We start from the raw sequence: 14,133 nt of genomic DNA, 5'->3' as shown, positions 1-14,133 counted from the left end.
ATTGTTTTTCCCAGCTGTAGGTTAGGGGTCCCCAAACACAATTTTGAAATGGGCCCCCACGATCCCTGCCGGTCCTAACTCTTGGGTTGACATTCCGATACACTGCCACTTTACAGCGTGCCCCTTTATGTGCCATTTAACCTGACACTGCAGAAATAGTTTAAGCAATTGGGGTTATTTTAAAGAGACGATCAGTGTTTTAATTGTGTCTATTGCATGACACCCCCATCGACAGCCCGCGCACCGAGCGCTGTTTGAGCTTCCTGGTGCTGAAACGCCCCCGGTTACAGCCTGCAGCTCCACTACTCGGAAAGACAGCAGGCACTACGAAAACAAATGGCTACGGGAAAACGCTGCTGGCATGCCCATGCTTCTTACTCAAACGTGCAAAATTAAATTCTAAGCCTTTCAAAATTCAGCAGAGCAAGGCTGGCACAGCGTTAAATTCCAAGGCAGGACTGAAGCCGCCAGCCGTTGGACATGCATAGCGCCCAGAAAGTACAGACTCAAGGAGCTGCGTATTAAACAGCTGCTAATGAAAGCAGGAATGCATTATTCTGTTAAAGGACTGCAGTGCATCCCCTCCCCCGCCGAGCAGGCATTTTTGGGCAGAGGTACTCCCACCCGCCATTACATTAGAGTGAACAGCAGCGCTTGGAAAAAAGAAAAAAAAAGAGACTCGTTTTCCTTTTGCGAGATTACTCTCTTGCGCTTTGCATAATCAGAACAATTAGTTCGTTTTCAATCCCGACCACCCCGATTTATTGACTTGTAACCCCGTGCCACAGAGCCGCTCTAAAAATACCTCCTCAGCATTTCTGCTTCGTGTGCCTCTCTCTCTCATCCCTTCTGCCCCCCAGCCCGCCTCCCCCTTCTTTACAACACGGAGGCACATGGTTTTCGGGGAAGTCTATACATCAGGCGGGGCTGGTGGGGACATCACTGGGATGGTTGGTTCCGCCTGCTCAGAGCAAACGGGGAGCTCTGCGGCTGCAGGGATAACCCAGATCAATGGTGAGGGGGGCGAGGGGCCGGGAGCCGAGCTTTAAATCAGAAGCCCCAGTCGGTCGATACGTGGACGCCTTGCTGCACCTTGCTGCAGTGTGGCCACGGGGCAGTGGAGAGGAGTACCGGTCGCTGACAGGGGGGAGGGCGCCACGCATGTCCGATGCACTTTCTAAGGCGCTCTGGAGTGCACGCGCTGTGGGCTCGCAGGAGGATGCTGAAGCCGGTCGTCCACAGAGGGCTCAAGTCATTCTTCTACAAACTGGGCTTGTTCGTGAGCAGGCACCCCGTCTTTTTCCTCACCGTGCCCTGCGTGCTCAGCCTCACCTTTGGCTTCCTGCTCCTGAACCGCTTCAAATCGGAGAGGGACCTAGAGTTCTTGGTGGCCCCCAGCCACAGCCTGGCCAAGAGCGAGAGGAGCCTGGCCAGCAGCCTCTTCCCCCTGGACCAGTCCCGAGAGCGCCTCTATTCGGACCTGCACACCGCCGGGCGCTACGGCCGAGTGATATTCGTGGCGGAACCCGGTGGCAATGTGCTGCTCCAGGCCGCGCAGGTCCTGCAGTTGCACCGCTCTGTGCTGGGCATGAAGGTGAACTACAAGGGATACAATTACACTTTTTCGCACCTGTGTGTCTTGGGAAACCAGGGAAAGAATTGCGTGCTGGATGATATCCTGTCAGTGCTGGAGGATCTCAGCCAGGCCGCCCTCGCCAATAAGACCACCGCCAGGGTGCAAGTCAGCTATCCCAACACCAAACTGAAGGTATGCCCCCGCCGCATGCTAAAGCCACTCCAAGAGGCAAACACGCGTCCATCCCCTGGGACATAGAGAGCAGTTCCGCGCTTGGTCACAGTGAGGAATTGCTATCACTTCCAGGCATGCTGTGTAACCATGGGGGTTACCAAAATGTTCTTTTTACCAAGTTGCTTCCATTGCAAAGTTCCCTACGGAACCCTCAAGTTATGCTATCTTATTGGGTGCTGCGTTGCGGGCTAGTCGTAAAGCAGAACCTCTGCTGTTCGCTTGGCCTCCGCGCGTTGCTGGCTGACTGGACTGTGTGAGGTGATGGCCGGTGCACATATGTGGCTCAGGGAAGTATTTCCGGGAGTAGCTCCTGTTTTCCTTGCACCGGAACTCGTCATCGGTGCACACACGGTGCTTATAGCATCCCATGACAATGCGTACATACGCTACCATATCATACGACACGACACCAAACTACGACCCCCCATACTATTCCACACACCAAACAAAGCCATACCATGCATCGCCATACCATTCCTTATCATGCCACCCCATTACATGACATACCACAATTTACCCTACTGTAATACGCCCCACAATTCCAGTGCATCTCATACTATATCATAACAACACTATGTAACAAATACATATAACTCGTACAGCCCAGTGTCCACGTATGAACATGACCAACTACTTATGCTGAAATGTAACCATATGGTTTCTAACCATGCTGTAACTCACTATGTACTGCCTTCTTAGCGCCGTGATACCTCCGGGTCTGGGCGCTACCAACAAATACAATAAAGTAAATAAATAAAATATACAAAATCACGCCATACAATGCCATGCCATGCTTAGCCCTGACATACAGCAGCACATCATACCATGCCGTACAGAGAGTCTCCCAGGACCCCCCTTGTTATCTGCATATTTCATGTAACTTTGGGTCTCACCCTAAGTTACTAGGGTAATCCAGACGTGGACTCCTTGCTCACTTTTCTTAGAGTGGCACAGCTACACCCTACTGATGAGGTCCAACCAGACCGAAACACGTGTCTGGGGTTGCTGTTGGTACTCTTGTTCAGAAGAGAATTGCCTAGCATTTCGGTGCTGGACTGCCCCAGGGCAGGACAAACACTGATATGTTTGGGATATTTCTTCTCTGTGACAGATAGTGAGCTAAAGACTCTGGGTAAGGCTCTTGTAACCAGGACTCATGTCTGGCAGAGAGTCTCCCACGACCCCCGTTGTTATCTGCCTACTGGAATCCCATTCTAGACCTGACTCTGAATGGTTCTGCAAAGTTTGGTGCTGTTTTGTCAAGAGGGAACACAATTAGAGCTGGGGGTCCCAAAATATTTTAAAGGTTTATACATATGGTGCCATTTTCTCAAGAGGGGGCAAAATTAGAGGGGGTTCTCAGCATTTTTAGATGGCTAATAACTTTGTTGCCGTTTGACGAATGTGGATGCATCTTTTGAGAACGATTATAGACCTTGAATGTTTGTGCAAAGTCTGAATGGATTTTGTCAAGTGGAGGCTATATGACTATTTTATGTATGTAAATGTTGACACTTTAAAAAAAATAATACATGGGCAGATTTGCTGCAAACTCTTGCAAGCAGCATTGGCAAGGACCTTAAATCATGGTTTTGCCAATGTGTCCGTGTTTTATTTTTTGAAAAGTGCCATAATGTTGGTAAAAAAATGGTGATACACTTTTGGTGACTGAGGTATAGCCTGTGGCCATAGGAAGTGGACAGATTGTCCTGGTCATGGTCAAGTGGTGATCCATCTGAAATCCAAACTGGTGATGTATCCCTTGCTAAAAGAGCAAGAAAACAAAGATGTTTGGGTTACAACTTGATAGCTCCAAATATCAACCATCGTAGATCTAACATCCAGTGTGGCGTCTCTAGCAAGAATACTGGATGTTCAACTACATCTCAAGTGGGATTGAGAGAGTCAATGGAAGAACCGGTATTGACTTTAAAAAGAAAGATACTGATCTCAGAGGAAACCCGAGATTGTTCCTGGTTTTTGTCTACACCTGCAAAATAGACTGATGGGGCAAAAGACCATTAGGATGGAAGATCTGACTTCCAAAGACAGGGAATCATGGAACCGATCTTAGTTGTATCATTTAATGCTCATCTACTCAACAATGTTTCATTGACTCATAAACTTGCCTAGAAACCTGGCTTAAAACGCAGCCAGTGTTTGATGGTTATAGTATTGTACACCAGGCAGCAAGACAAGGTGACAATGGCCGACCATATGGTGGTCTATTGACCCTGGTGAAAAACTCCCGTATGGCCAAGGTAGGGGCTTGCATCAACGTGCAATTTGGAATACTGGTCACCCATATTAGCCTCACATTGATAGAGGTGGTGAACATTCTTATTATTAACATTTACTGGCATTGAGGTATGACCCCCCTGGCCGAGGTCCATCTCCTCCTGTGTTGCTGATTGGCATTACAAGGTGCCTTCTGGGCGCATCCTAGTATCAGGAGATTTGAACTCAGCATACCTAACCGCCACTGGATGGTCAGAAACATGTCTGAGGAAAGAATGCCTGAATATGAGGAAAGGCAGTGTTTGGGTGAACTGCCTCACAGGCTGGGGCTTCTGCCATTGAATGGGTCGACCCACAAAGACTCTCCACCCCTGGCGACCTGGACAAATGGTCATAGCTCTTCGGTTATTGACTACATCTTGGTGGGCCCATGGCTGATGGATCACTTTTCCCGCTTTGAAGTACAGAGGACAGAGATTAGCAACAATTTGCTTTTGGTGGCTCATTTTCAGCGATTGGTCATCCCTACTGGGGACATGCCCGTAAATCTTGGATGGTGGTCAGTTGTTCCCAATTTGCAAGGAAATCACCTACGATGGACACTGCAAATGTTAAGGAAAGTAAACTGTTCACTTACTGAGACAGTTTCCTCAATGACTAAACAAGAATTGACAAATAATTTTTCTGTGGAGAACGTTGAGTGTTTTATTGCAAATGTAATTGATTCTAACACTCAGGTAAAGAATACGCGGAGGCCACAATACCACTCCTGCTCACATACCTACAATTAGGAGATTGTCAGTAGAAGAAGAGTAATGAGGTGACAGATTAGACAAATAAAAAAGAATTCTTGTCTGAGTGCCCAAGAGAAGTTGGCACACCGAAAGAAGGTCCAACAGGGATACAAATACTGGCTTTGCAACCCTAGAACATGCTGTATGCAAGTGGATGACGAGAAAATGCTGGATGCATTGACACAGAGTCACACAAGAGCCTTTGGTCCTTGAGTAACACCTTTGGAAAGCTTTAAAACTGGAAGGCTGGTCAATACTGTCTCCGAGGACACATGGATCAAACATTTCAACACCTTATACACCCTCCCATTGACAGTAATACCACTTGAGAAGGAAGGACTTGGTCCTTTATAATGACACATCCTTTGATCTTGATCTGTCAACTATTAAAATACGAACTATAATTGGAAATAGTAGTAATTCACATGCCCAGGCCCAAATGGGCTTTCAAATTTGTTATTTAAGTCAAATCCTCAACTTTGGATAGAAATCTTATCCATGTTGTTCTCAGACATTATTCGACTCAATCAATACCCTGATACGTGGTATAGAGCGCATAGTATCCTAATTTATAAACGTGGGGAGGTAATGGCCTAAAATGTTGCCCTCATAATTGCGATAGCCGAAATGCTGAACTTGTTTTTTTTAACACCCCCTTTACACCACATATATATGTGGGGGGGTATGGGATATTATAGTAATATGGGGGGCTCCAGCGTCTCCCCCGCATATCTATGTGGTGCAAAGGGGGTTTAATTAAAAAAAAGTCTGCATTTTCAGCTATCGCAATTATGTGTGGTCTCAGTGATCACATAGAACCACGTGGGGACAGAGTCCAACCAGGATATTATCGACCAATAGCCATTTTAGCTGCAGATTCTAAATTTGTTTCCTGTATTATATTAGAACATTTTGAGTCCTGGGCCAGTAGCAAAAATGTGATCTCTAAGTGGCAAAGGGGATGGGCACTTGCATAAACAGAGTGCTCTTAAAATTCAACCAATCTCATGCTTCGACCAGGGGAAATAAAACTGTGTCTATGGCATCAATTGACATTGCAGCATCATTTGATAGTGTAGACAGGTCTCTGCTTTGAAAAAACTACAAAAATGGGGCCTTCCACAGGGTCTATTGAGATTAATAATTGTTCTTCATTCACAGTCCCACATCCAAGTTAGTTTAAATAATCAGTGAGCATTAGCGTGTCCAATAAAAACTTACAGAGGTGTGAGGTGTGTCCTTTCCCCTTGTCTTTATAACCTGTACATGGCTGATCTAGACAAATCACTGCAGGCCAGTACTTTTGGAGCCCCAAAGATCTCTAGTCTCAGGCTGATTTGGACAGAGTATGCAGATGATTTCCTGATTTTCGACAATACTCTGCTTGGTCTCCAATGCCTCCTAAATGCCTTTACAACCTTTGTGAGTGCCAACTCCTTGTCCATAAACCCTGCAAAGACAAAGGTATTGTAATTATCAAGTGCTAGAAAACAAACTTCATTCAGGTGGCATGTACAGTCTAAGGAAATGGATATGATTGACTCCTTCGTCTATCTGGGTTTTAGGAATAATTCTAAACCATCGATCACATCCATCTGTGCCTGGCTACACACAAAGGTTGTCAAAGTGGTAAACCAACTTTAGAGAGTGAACTCAAAGTCTGGCAAGTTCTGGCTCCTTTCATACCGTACATGCTTTGAGGGCAAAGTTGTATTATGTGCTGTTGAGATATATGTTCTGGCAGTGATTGACTACTTTGTCTATAAGAGGTATATTGGGGATATTATAATCGTATGGGACACTTCCAAAGGTGATAATTCTGAGTTTCATACATGGATAAACACATTTAATAACAACTTAAAATTTACCATTTCTGTCAGCAACTCATCTTTACCTTTTTTAGATCTTCTAGTTAAAGATGGAGGAGGACAAATCATTGTAGATCTTTATCGTAAAGATACTGACTGCAATACGATCCTCAGATTTGACAGTTTCCACCCTCAGTCCCTGCGTGAAAGCATTCCTTATGGCCAGTTTTTGAGAGTCAGGAGAAATTGCTCCAGGACAGAAGATTATACCACACAGGCAGATATTATTCAAGGTAGACTATGTGATCAAGGTTATCCTTCCCACCTATTGCGACAATCTCGTAAAAGGGCCAAATATCAACATCGGGAAACCCTTCTAACTAAACCCAATCGTGAGAACATCACTAAGGATCAAATAGTATGTGCCATGACTTTTAATACCCATCACCATAGAATTAAGAAAATCATTTCTAAACATTGGCACCCTCTCCAAATGAACACCCCGAGTTTACAATGCCCTCTCTATGCTTTAAAAAAAAGGAAAAAACATAAAGAATTGTCTTACTAAGGCTGATCGAGCTTCCATCGCTCCTAAACAGAATACCTTGACTAGTTTATGGGGGGCAACTCCTGTTAGAGGACATTTTCCTTGTGGCTCCTGTAGCCAATGCACATATACTTCAGTCTGTTCCACTGTCACCGTAAATGGAAACATTTGGCAATTGACTCAACACACAAGGTGTCATTCAAAAAATGTCATTTATATTATATTCTGCCCTTGTCAAAGAACATACATTGGGAAAACTTTGAGACCTATTAAGCTAAGGATTGGAGACCACAAATCTAAAATACAGACTAAGGGCCTCATTACACGGATGGCGCTAAGGGATTACCGGCACCGGTAAGGGCACCGATGCCGGTTATCCCTTAGCACCATACTACGAGGTCCCTCAGTGGGTCCGGTCCTTAATGTGTGGTCAGACCACACGTTAAGGAAGGGACCCGCTGAGGGACTTCAGAGCAAATAATGGTACCACTAATAGCGGTACCGTTATTTGCTCCTTCCCCATTGCCATTGAGCCGTATGGGGGCTTAAATGGGAATGGAGAAGGGCCATGGTGAATGGGGAATTACTGCCCCCTTACACCTTGTAATGGGGTGGTAATTCTGCCATCCACAATGGCGGACACGGTAAAATACCAGCGGCAACCATGGCGCTACTAGCGCCATGGTTACCGCCTACCGTGTAATGAGGCCCTAAGACTCTTACAGCTCCGTTAGTGACACACTTTTTGGACAATAATCACAGTTGCAACGACCTTACATGGTCAGTTTTGGAAAAGGTATTGGGCCTCATTACAACCTCGGCGGTAGCCATGCCGCTATTGGCGGCATGGCTGCCGCTGAAATCGCGTCCGGATCCGGGTCCTCAGAATGAGGAATTACCGGGCCATTCCGAGTTCAGAAGGCCCGGTAATTCCTCCCTCCAAGGACCCGTACCCAGTCCTTCCCCATTCCCATTTCAGCCCCCATAGGGCTGAATGGGAATGGGAGAGGGAGCAAACAACGGGCCATTAAGAGTTGGCCCGTTGTTTGCTCCCTCTTCCCCTCGCGGGACCCGGTAAGCACGCCTGGTTTGACCAGGCGTTTCTTCCTGGGCCCCACGAGGGGACATCGTAATGAGGCGGTACGGGGTAAACGGCACCAGGCACCTTTTATGGCGCCGTTTACCCCGTACCGCCAGGGTCGTAATGAGGCCCATTGGGTGTTGATGCGACTAACATAGCATCTAGACTGGCACAACAAGAGCAATGGTGGATGTATGGTGGATGTATGGTGGATGTATACTACCCATAGTTACGACAAGGGTCTCAATCACCAAAAAGCGTGCCTTCATTGTACTCCCGTGAGATCTCCCACCATACTCTCAGCCATAGCGTAGTGACTGTAACTATTCACTTATTTACTCTATTTCGAGTGCTTTGTAGTTTTAAATTTGCTTCATGTTTTGTTTTTTGAGATTAGCACTCCATTGATGCCTTTTTGCTTCCACTAAATTCTTAGTTAAAGCTTACTGATTCTGTTCATCTATTTACCTTTTTTGAGCTTTGAGACAATTACTTTACTGATGTTTCCTGGCTTAGCGTTTTAGATATATATATATATATATATATATATATATATATATATATATATGTTCCCTGGAGAAACACAGTTGCTTTGTTGATCATTTTATTTTATTTTATTTTATTACACTGTTTAGCTGTTGGGCACTGAGTTTTCTCTTTTTTCCTTTAAATTCTTGCTTTTGTTCGGTTATTCGGTCACTAATTTGGAAGGTAGGCTTTTTCTGCCGTAGTCCCTTGTTTACCTCCATTGTTCAGTTGAGGCTTTTCCAGTCCTAGTCCTCTTTCTATGACCATTTTCTCATGTGAATGGACCCGAAGCGCGTATAATTTGTGAGCCCGTTTATAATCGAAAGCTAAAGGCTGAGTGCACAGCCTTTTACCCTGTGCAGTACACCCTCTACCGTGGGTCTGTTCCACTGGAGAAATACACAGATCCTTTCCCAGTACGCTGAAAGTTCTCCTCCCCTTTTCAATGCATTGAGGGTGACGGCGGTTAAAATGGAAACGCTGCACGCTTTAACATTAGAATGTTTTGGCCTGACCTGCCATTTACACTGTTCCTATCACTTTTCTCCTTACTGTGAGCAGATGTAAGTATTTGCTTTGGGGTTTGACGCCTGCTTTTTGTTATACTTATTGGGATGGAGTTCCCAAACTATTGCAATATATACTTTGGGCTCATTGTAGAGCCACGGAGCTCACCAGATCCAAATAGCAGAGTCTGTTTTGTCCAGCTTGTCTGGCGTCTCGATATAAACTTTCTTTCCTATACGGCCTCACCTTTATTCTAAAAACTAATGTTCATTTTAGAGGAATTACTTGCTGTCACACATTCCCATGGTGAGATGTACAGCGACTCCTCTAAGACTGCTGCATACAATCTAACTTCCTGAATTTGACACCATTGATGGATGGTCATTTGGTTGAATTATCGATCCATGGATTTTATCAGTGCTTATAAGGTCAGTATGGAACTTATAGATCCTGCCTTTTGTACGTCCCTTGCCAGTTTACTCAGTACAACTAGGTGGGAAATAAGGTATTATGTTTTCAAGTCCTTTTCGTTCCCTGTTTTTGTCTCTACAGATGATAAAATATGGGTTATCATTAGTACGTTTTTGGGCAGCACGATTGAATTAACTACTTTCTGCGCCCCCTATGTACCCTTCATGGTGAATTTGGTTAACTTGTTGTTGTCAGTCCTATTAATTGAACTCTAATCGGTGATGGGTTTATGTGGAGTCATGGTCAGGCTCGATCAATTTCGAATTTTTTGGTTTTAAAATGAAGTTTGTTCATATTTTGTTTTTTTTCTGTACCAGTATTTCCACCAGAGGCACAGATCTTCAATCAAATTTGAAAAATAATGTACCAATTACCATGTGATCGTCTGGTGTAATACTGTTTTTATTAATGTTGTGGGCTGTTTAAAGATCAACGTTATGCTATTAGTGTGCCCTGATGAAGACGGCTATCAGCTTTCTCTACTTTTTCCTTCTTTTTACCTGTTCGATTAGTTTGGTTTTTTGACTGTCGAAACTGCGTTGAGGATGATATCCTATAAATGTGATAATCGTGGTAGGCACTTAGCACTTTTTGACAACCTTTTTGCACTGACGTTTTCTGTCCAATTGTTTTAGAAATACAGTGGTTATATGTATCATATCTAGCAGTGCTTGATCAGATAGTTTTTAGATTTTTTCTAGAGCTTTTTTTGATATATGTATTTATATGCATTTTAGAAAATGTTATTGTGTGGTCTAATAAAATGGTTTTTATTGTGACTTCTGTACAAATTAAATAAAATATGTGAATTTGATTTCTGACCTGTCTATGCCTCTTACCGCCCATCTACCCTCTTGAGCCATTTAATGTTTTGAATCTTTGTATTCATCCGTGTGACCCATCACCTTCCTTTTTCAGTGATTAACTACTTGCCTCAACTGAAAACAATGATCTGGAGAAGGGTTTTGTCCCTAATGTCCTCTACATCCCACTCCATTATTCGTTTTCTTATGAATTGGGTACAATTCCATTGAAAGCCAGAGCCCTTCGGCAACATCTGTCACTTTACATGAAGATGTGGGATTTATCAGCATACTCCCTGATGACTGATCTTTGGAAAGCCTGTCAAATTGGAGGTTCGAGAGCTCTGGCGGAAATTAGGGTGATTGCCCTACTATGCCTGTCAGAAATGGGGTGTACTGTTCAGGACATTGTAGGTAATCCAAACAGAGTCAAAAAAGTACTCTTTGAGGTAGGCTGAGCGAACACAGTGACAGAATTCCAAACATATCCTCACTAGCCCAGCTAAAAGATGACCACAAAAAACAAGGTTCTTTGGCCCCATACCTGTCAATCTACTTTAATAAAACAGCCAGATCTACTTTCTTGTGATTTCCTTTAAATTTGCTTCGCACAAAGGAAACACTGCTTAGATATGGGCAGGTTACCGAAGACACCGTCTCTTGCAGATATTGTAAGGTTGAGACAGAAAGAGAAACTGCAAAGCATATATTGCTAACCTGTGTAGCACTGAAGCCTTTAAGGTAAAGAGTGTTTCATAGGAAAAAAATCCTTAATGAACATGCTATCCTATCAATAGATCAAATGTGGAAATACTGTCTTACCGGGGGAACAACTTTAACTGTAAATGCAATCGTGTCACTCTTTTGCTCATTAATTCCGGCATTGGATGCTTAGTCGACTGTCATTATTTCTTTTATCTCATTGATTTTAGATGATTAATTGTTCCTTGTGATACATTTTTTCTCTTTTCCTTTATTTGCTGTTGCTTCTATCTGTTTTTTATGATTGATTTTCTTTGGTTTTTTTACTAGGAGAATGTATACTGTGTTTGAATTGTGGTATTGTTAAATGTTGAATTAATGTTTAACCAATACGTTCTTCCATATATATGAAAAGAGGAATTATTATTGACTTATAAACCGTGATGTAACACCATGAACCATTTTCACTTATAGAAACCTATTAAACTGAAAGAAAAAACATTGTTTAAGGGATGTTACAGTTAAGATGCATCCCACCTTTGGGACTCCTCTGCACCAGTAGTTAGCCAGTGGTGTCCCACCTTTGCATCCTTTGGCATTTCCCTCCTGTTTTCTCATGAGCACTTGCCCATCCGTACTTCCCCTTTTATTTATGTACTGCTCTCACTGCACAATGCACATGTGCATTTATAGGTGCACTGTGTTCAATTGTTTTGTATAAGTAAGGGAAATGCAGATACAAAAGATTGGTAGAAGATTGTTAACTAGCAGTTGGTATGTGGAAACTTAATATGATCATAGGGTTAAATGTACAGTTTTTGGAAGTGATTGGTGGATGGATGGGGGACTGTTTGAAAGCAGCCACTGATGGAGTGTTACAAATATATCATTAAAAAGGGAAGACGGGCTGCCTTGTGTGATGGTGTGCACGTGCCATTCAGGTCTTTTAATGATCCATTCCCTGGAAAGGGAACCGTGGAGACTGCAGATAGTTATGAAGGTCCATCGATTATGGTCCGTATTGTATGCTAGAGAAAAGTATTTGGGACAGAAAATTGTTTCTCTAGTATACAATTGTCCATTATTGCCATTAGCATAACAGAAAATGCTAATGGACATTTTGGAGAATTGTATTGACTCTAACTGATTTACTGAGAAATGTAAAGTAGAAGGAGTGTATAAGAATATTGTTTTTAGTTCTATTTTGTAACGGTGAAAAGTGGTTCCTAGAGCCACCTTTATTTGGTGTTCTTTTTATTTTTTTCATTTTTTTCACAGGATATGCCAGTAAGTTAGGTGTGGGGAAATGAGTGAAGGAGCACCAACCACAAATATGGAGGGGCAGGTGGACAGGGGAATATGTTGCACGTGTGTTACATATAAGGTATGGGGCATTGTTTCTCATGCTCCTTGATTACAGCTTCAAAAGCACTTCAAAATTGTTCCCCCCTGCAGAGTGGTGTGTTGCAGTATGTACAGAGTACTGTTGTCTTCGAAAGGCATGGATCAACAGCCTCTTTTATCGCTTGCAAGGTAGCTGGTGGGATTTTGTGTCCCACAGAAGTAGGCAGTATTGGTTGAGGAAGATGGAGTGGAGGAAGACAGCCTACTACTTGATAAGCAAGCAACAACATTTCTGAGAGCATTGCCGTGGTTGGATTTGGTATGGCGGCATAGGGAGGTGGTCCTGTATGAGTACTGTCCAGGTATCCACGACGGAGTACAACTCAGTGTATTGCACTTTCCTAGCTTTAGCCTTTGGTACATTCCCAACAGTGGTAAAGAACTGCCACATCCATGATTCTCTCTGGGTGCTAGAGGTAGGCACTTCCTCTACCTCATCCTCTTTGTCCTCTTCATTGTCTTTTTAAGTATTGTGGTTTTTGTGTTGTGTAGGTCCTCCAGCTGGTTGTGGTGGTGGCTCTTGGGGAGGAGGAATGGCAGTAGCTGATGCAATTTTTAAGATAAATAGCAGTTTTGTAATATTCTTCCAAATATGTGCTGTTTGCTAGATTGTTAATGGATAATGAGTAAGAATGGCATTTGTGATGTCATCTTTCATGTCCTGGGTATTAGTTTTAGCAGTGCACGGTGGTGGCGCGAGTTATGGTTGCTTAGCTTACCATAACTGGAGAATTTCTGGGGTTTTTCAGTTTTACTTGTAACCATAACGTGCCTTTAACAAAGTATTTTTCATTGAATTTCATAATGGCCCTCTAACAAAGTTTTTATATATATGTATATAATATATATATATATATATATATATATATTCAGTGAAAAAACTTTGTTAAAGGGACGTTATGGGTAAGTTGCGCTACTAAAAACCTATGAAATTCAGTGAAAAAACGTTGTTAAAGGGACGTTGTGGTTAAGTTGCGCTACTAAAAACCTATGAAATTCAGTGAAAAAACTTTGTTAAAGGGACGTTATGGTTCCAAGTAAAACTGAAAACCCCCGGAAATTCGCCAGTTATGGTAAACTAAGCAACCATAACTCGCGCCACCACCGTCCACTGCTAAGACTAACACCCACGACATCAAAGATTACTTACCATCTACCAATCACATAGAAGACCTCTACATCTAACTGCATCATCATAGATCAGCACTGCAAATGTACTGTGAATCTCTCTGAGTACAAGTGTCATTTCATTGGAAAGCACCTTCTACAAGAAATACTGTACAAGTCTCCAAGATTTCTACTTGCAGCTCCATACATATCCATATGCATGAACACAAACTACAGGTATGCATATTTTCTGTAAAGTACATGTACAATTCTTCTAGTTTCATATAAAGAGATTAACTGACTTTTAGCTTGTATAATCTGTAAAATGAACTT

The 14,133-nt window shown here is 43.2% G+C and overlaps 1 protein-coding gene across 1 annotated transcript in view; it reads left to right on the top strand.

The window, feature by feature from the left end:
- Positions 1-1,045: 1,045 nt before the first annotated feature.
- The window catches only part of PTCHD4 (patched domain containing 4), a 615,564-nt gene continuing 602,476 nt past the window's right edge, over positions 1,046-14,133 (top strand). Inside the window, exon 1 of the mRNA XM_069605843.1 lies at positions 1,046-1,768. Coding sequence (XP_069461944.1) covers positions 1,169-1,768 — 600 coding nt within the window. The 5' untranslated portion in view covers positions 1,046-1,168. The remainder of the gene's footprint in view (positions 1,769-14,133) is intronic.

Source organism: Ambystoma mexicanum, chromosome 4p (assembly GCF_040938575.1).
Source record: "Ambystoma mexicanum isolate Mex_15411 chromosome 4p, UKY_AmexF1_1, whole genome shotgun sequence".
In the NCBI taxonomy this organism is placed as follows: Eukaryota; Metazoa; Chordata; class Amphibia; order Caudata; family Ambystomatidae; genus Ambystoma; species Ambystoma mexicanum.
Note: the sequence above shows the minus strand (reverse complement) of the source record. Positions and strands in the feature narration are given on the sequence as shown.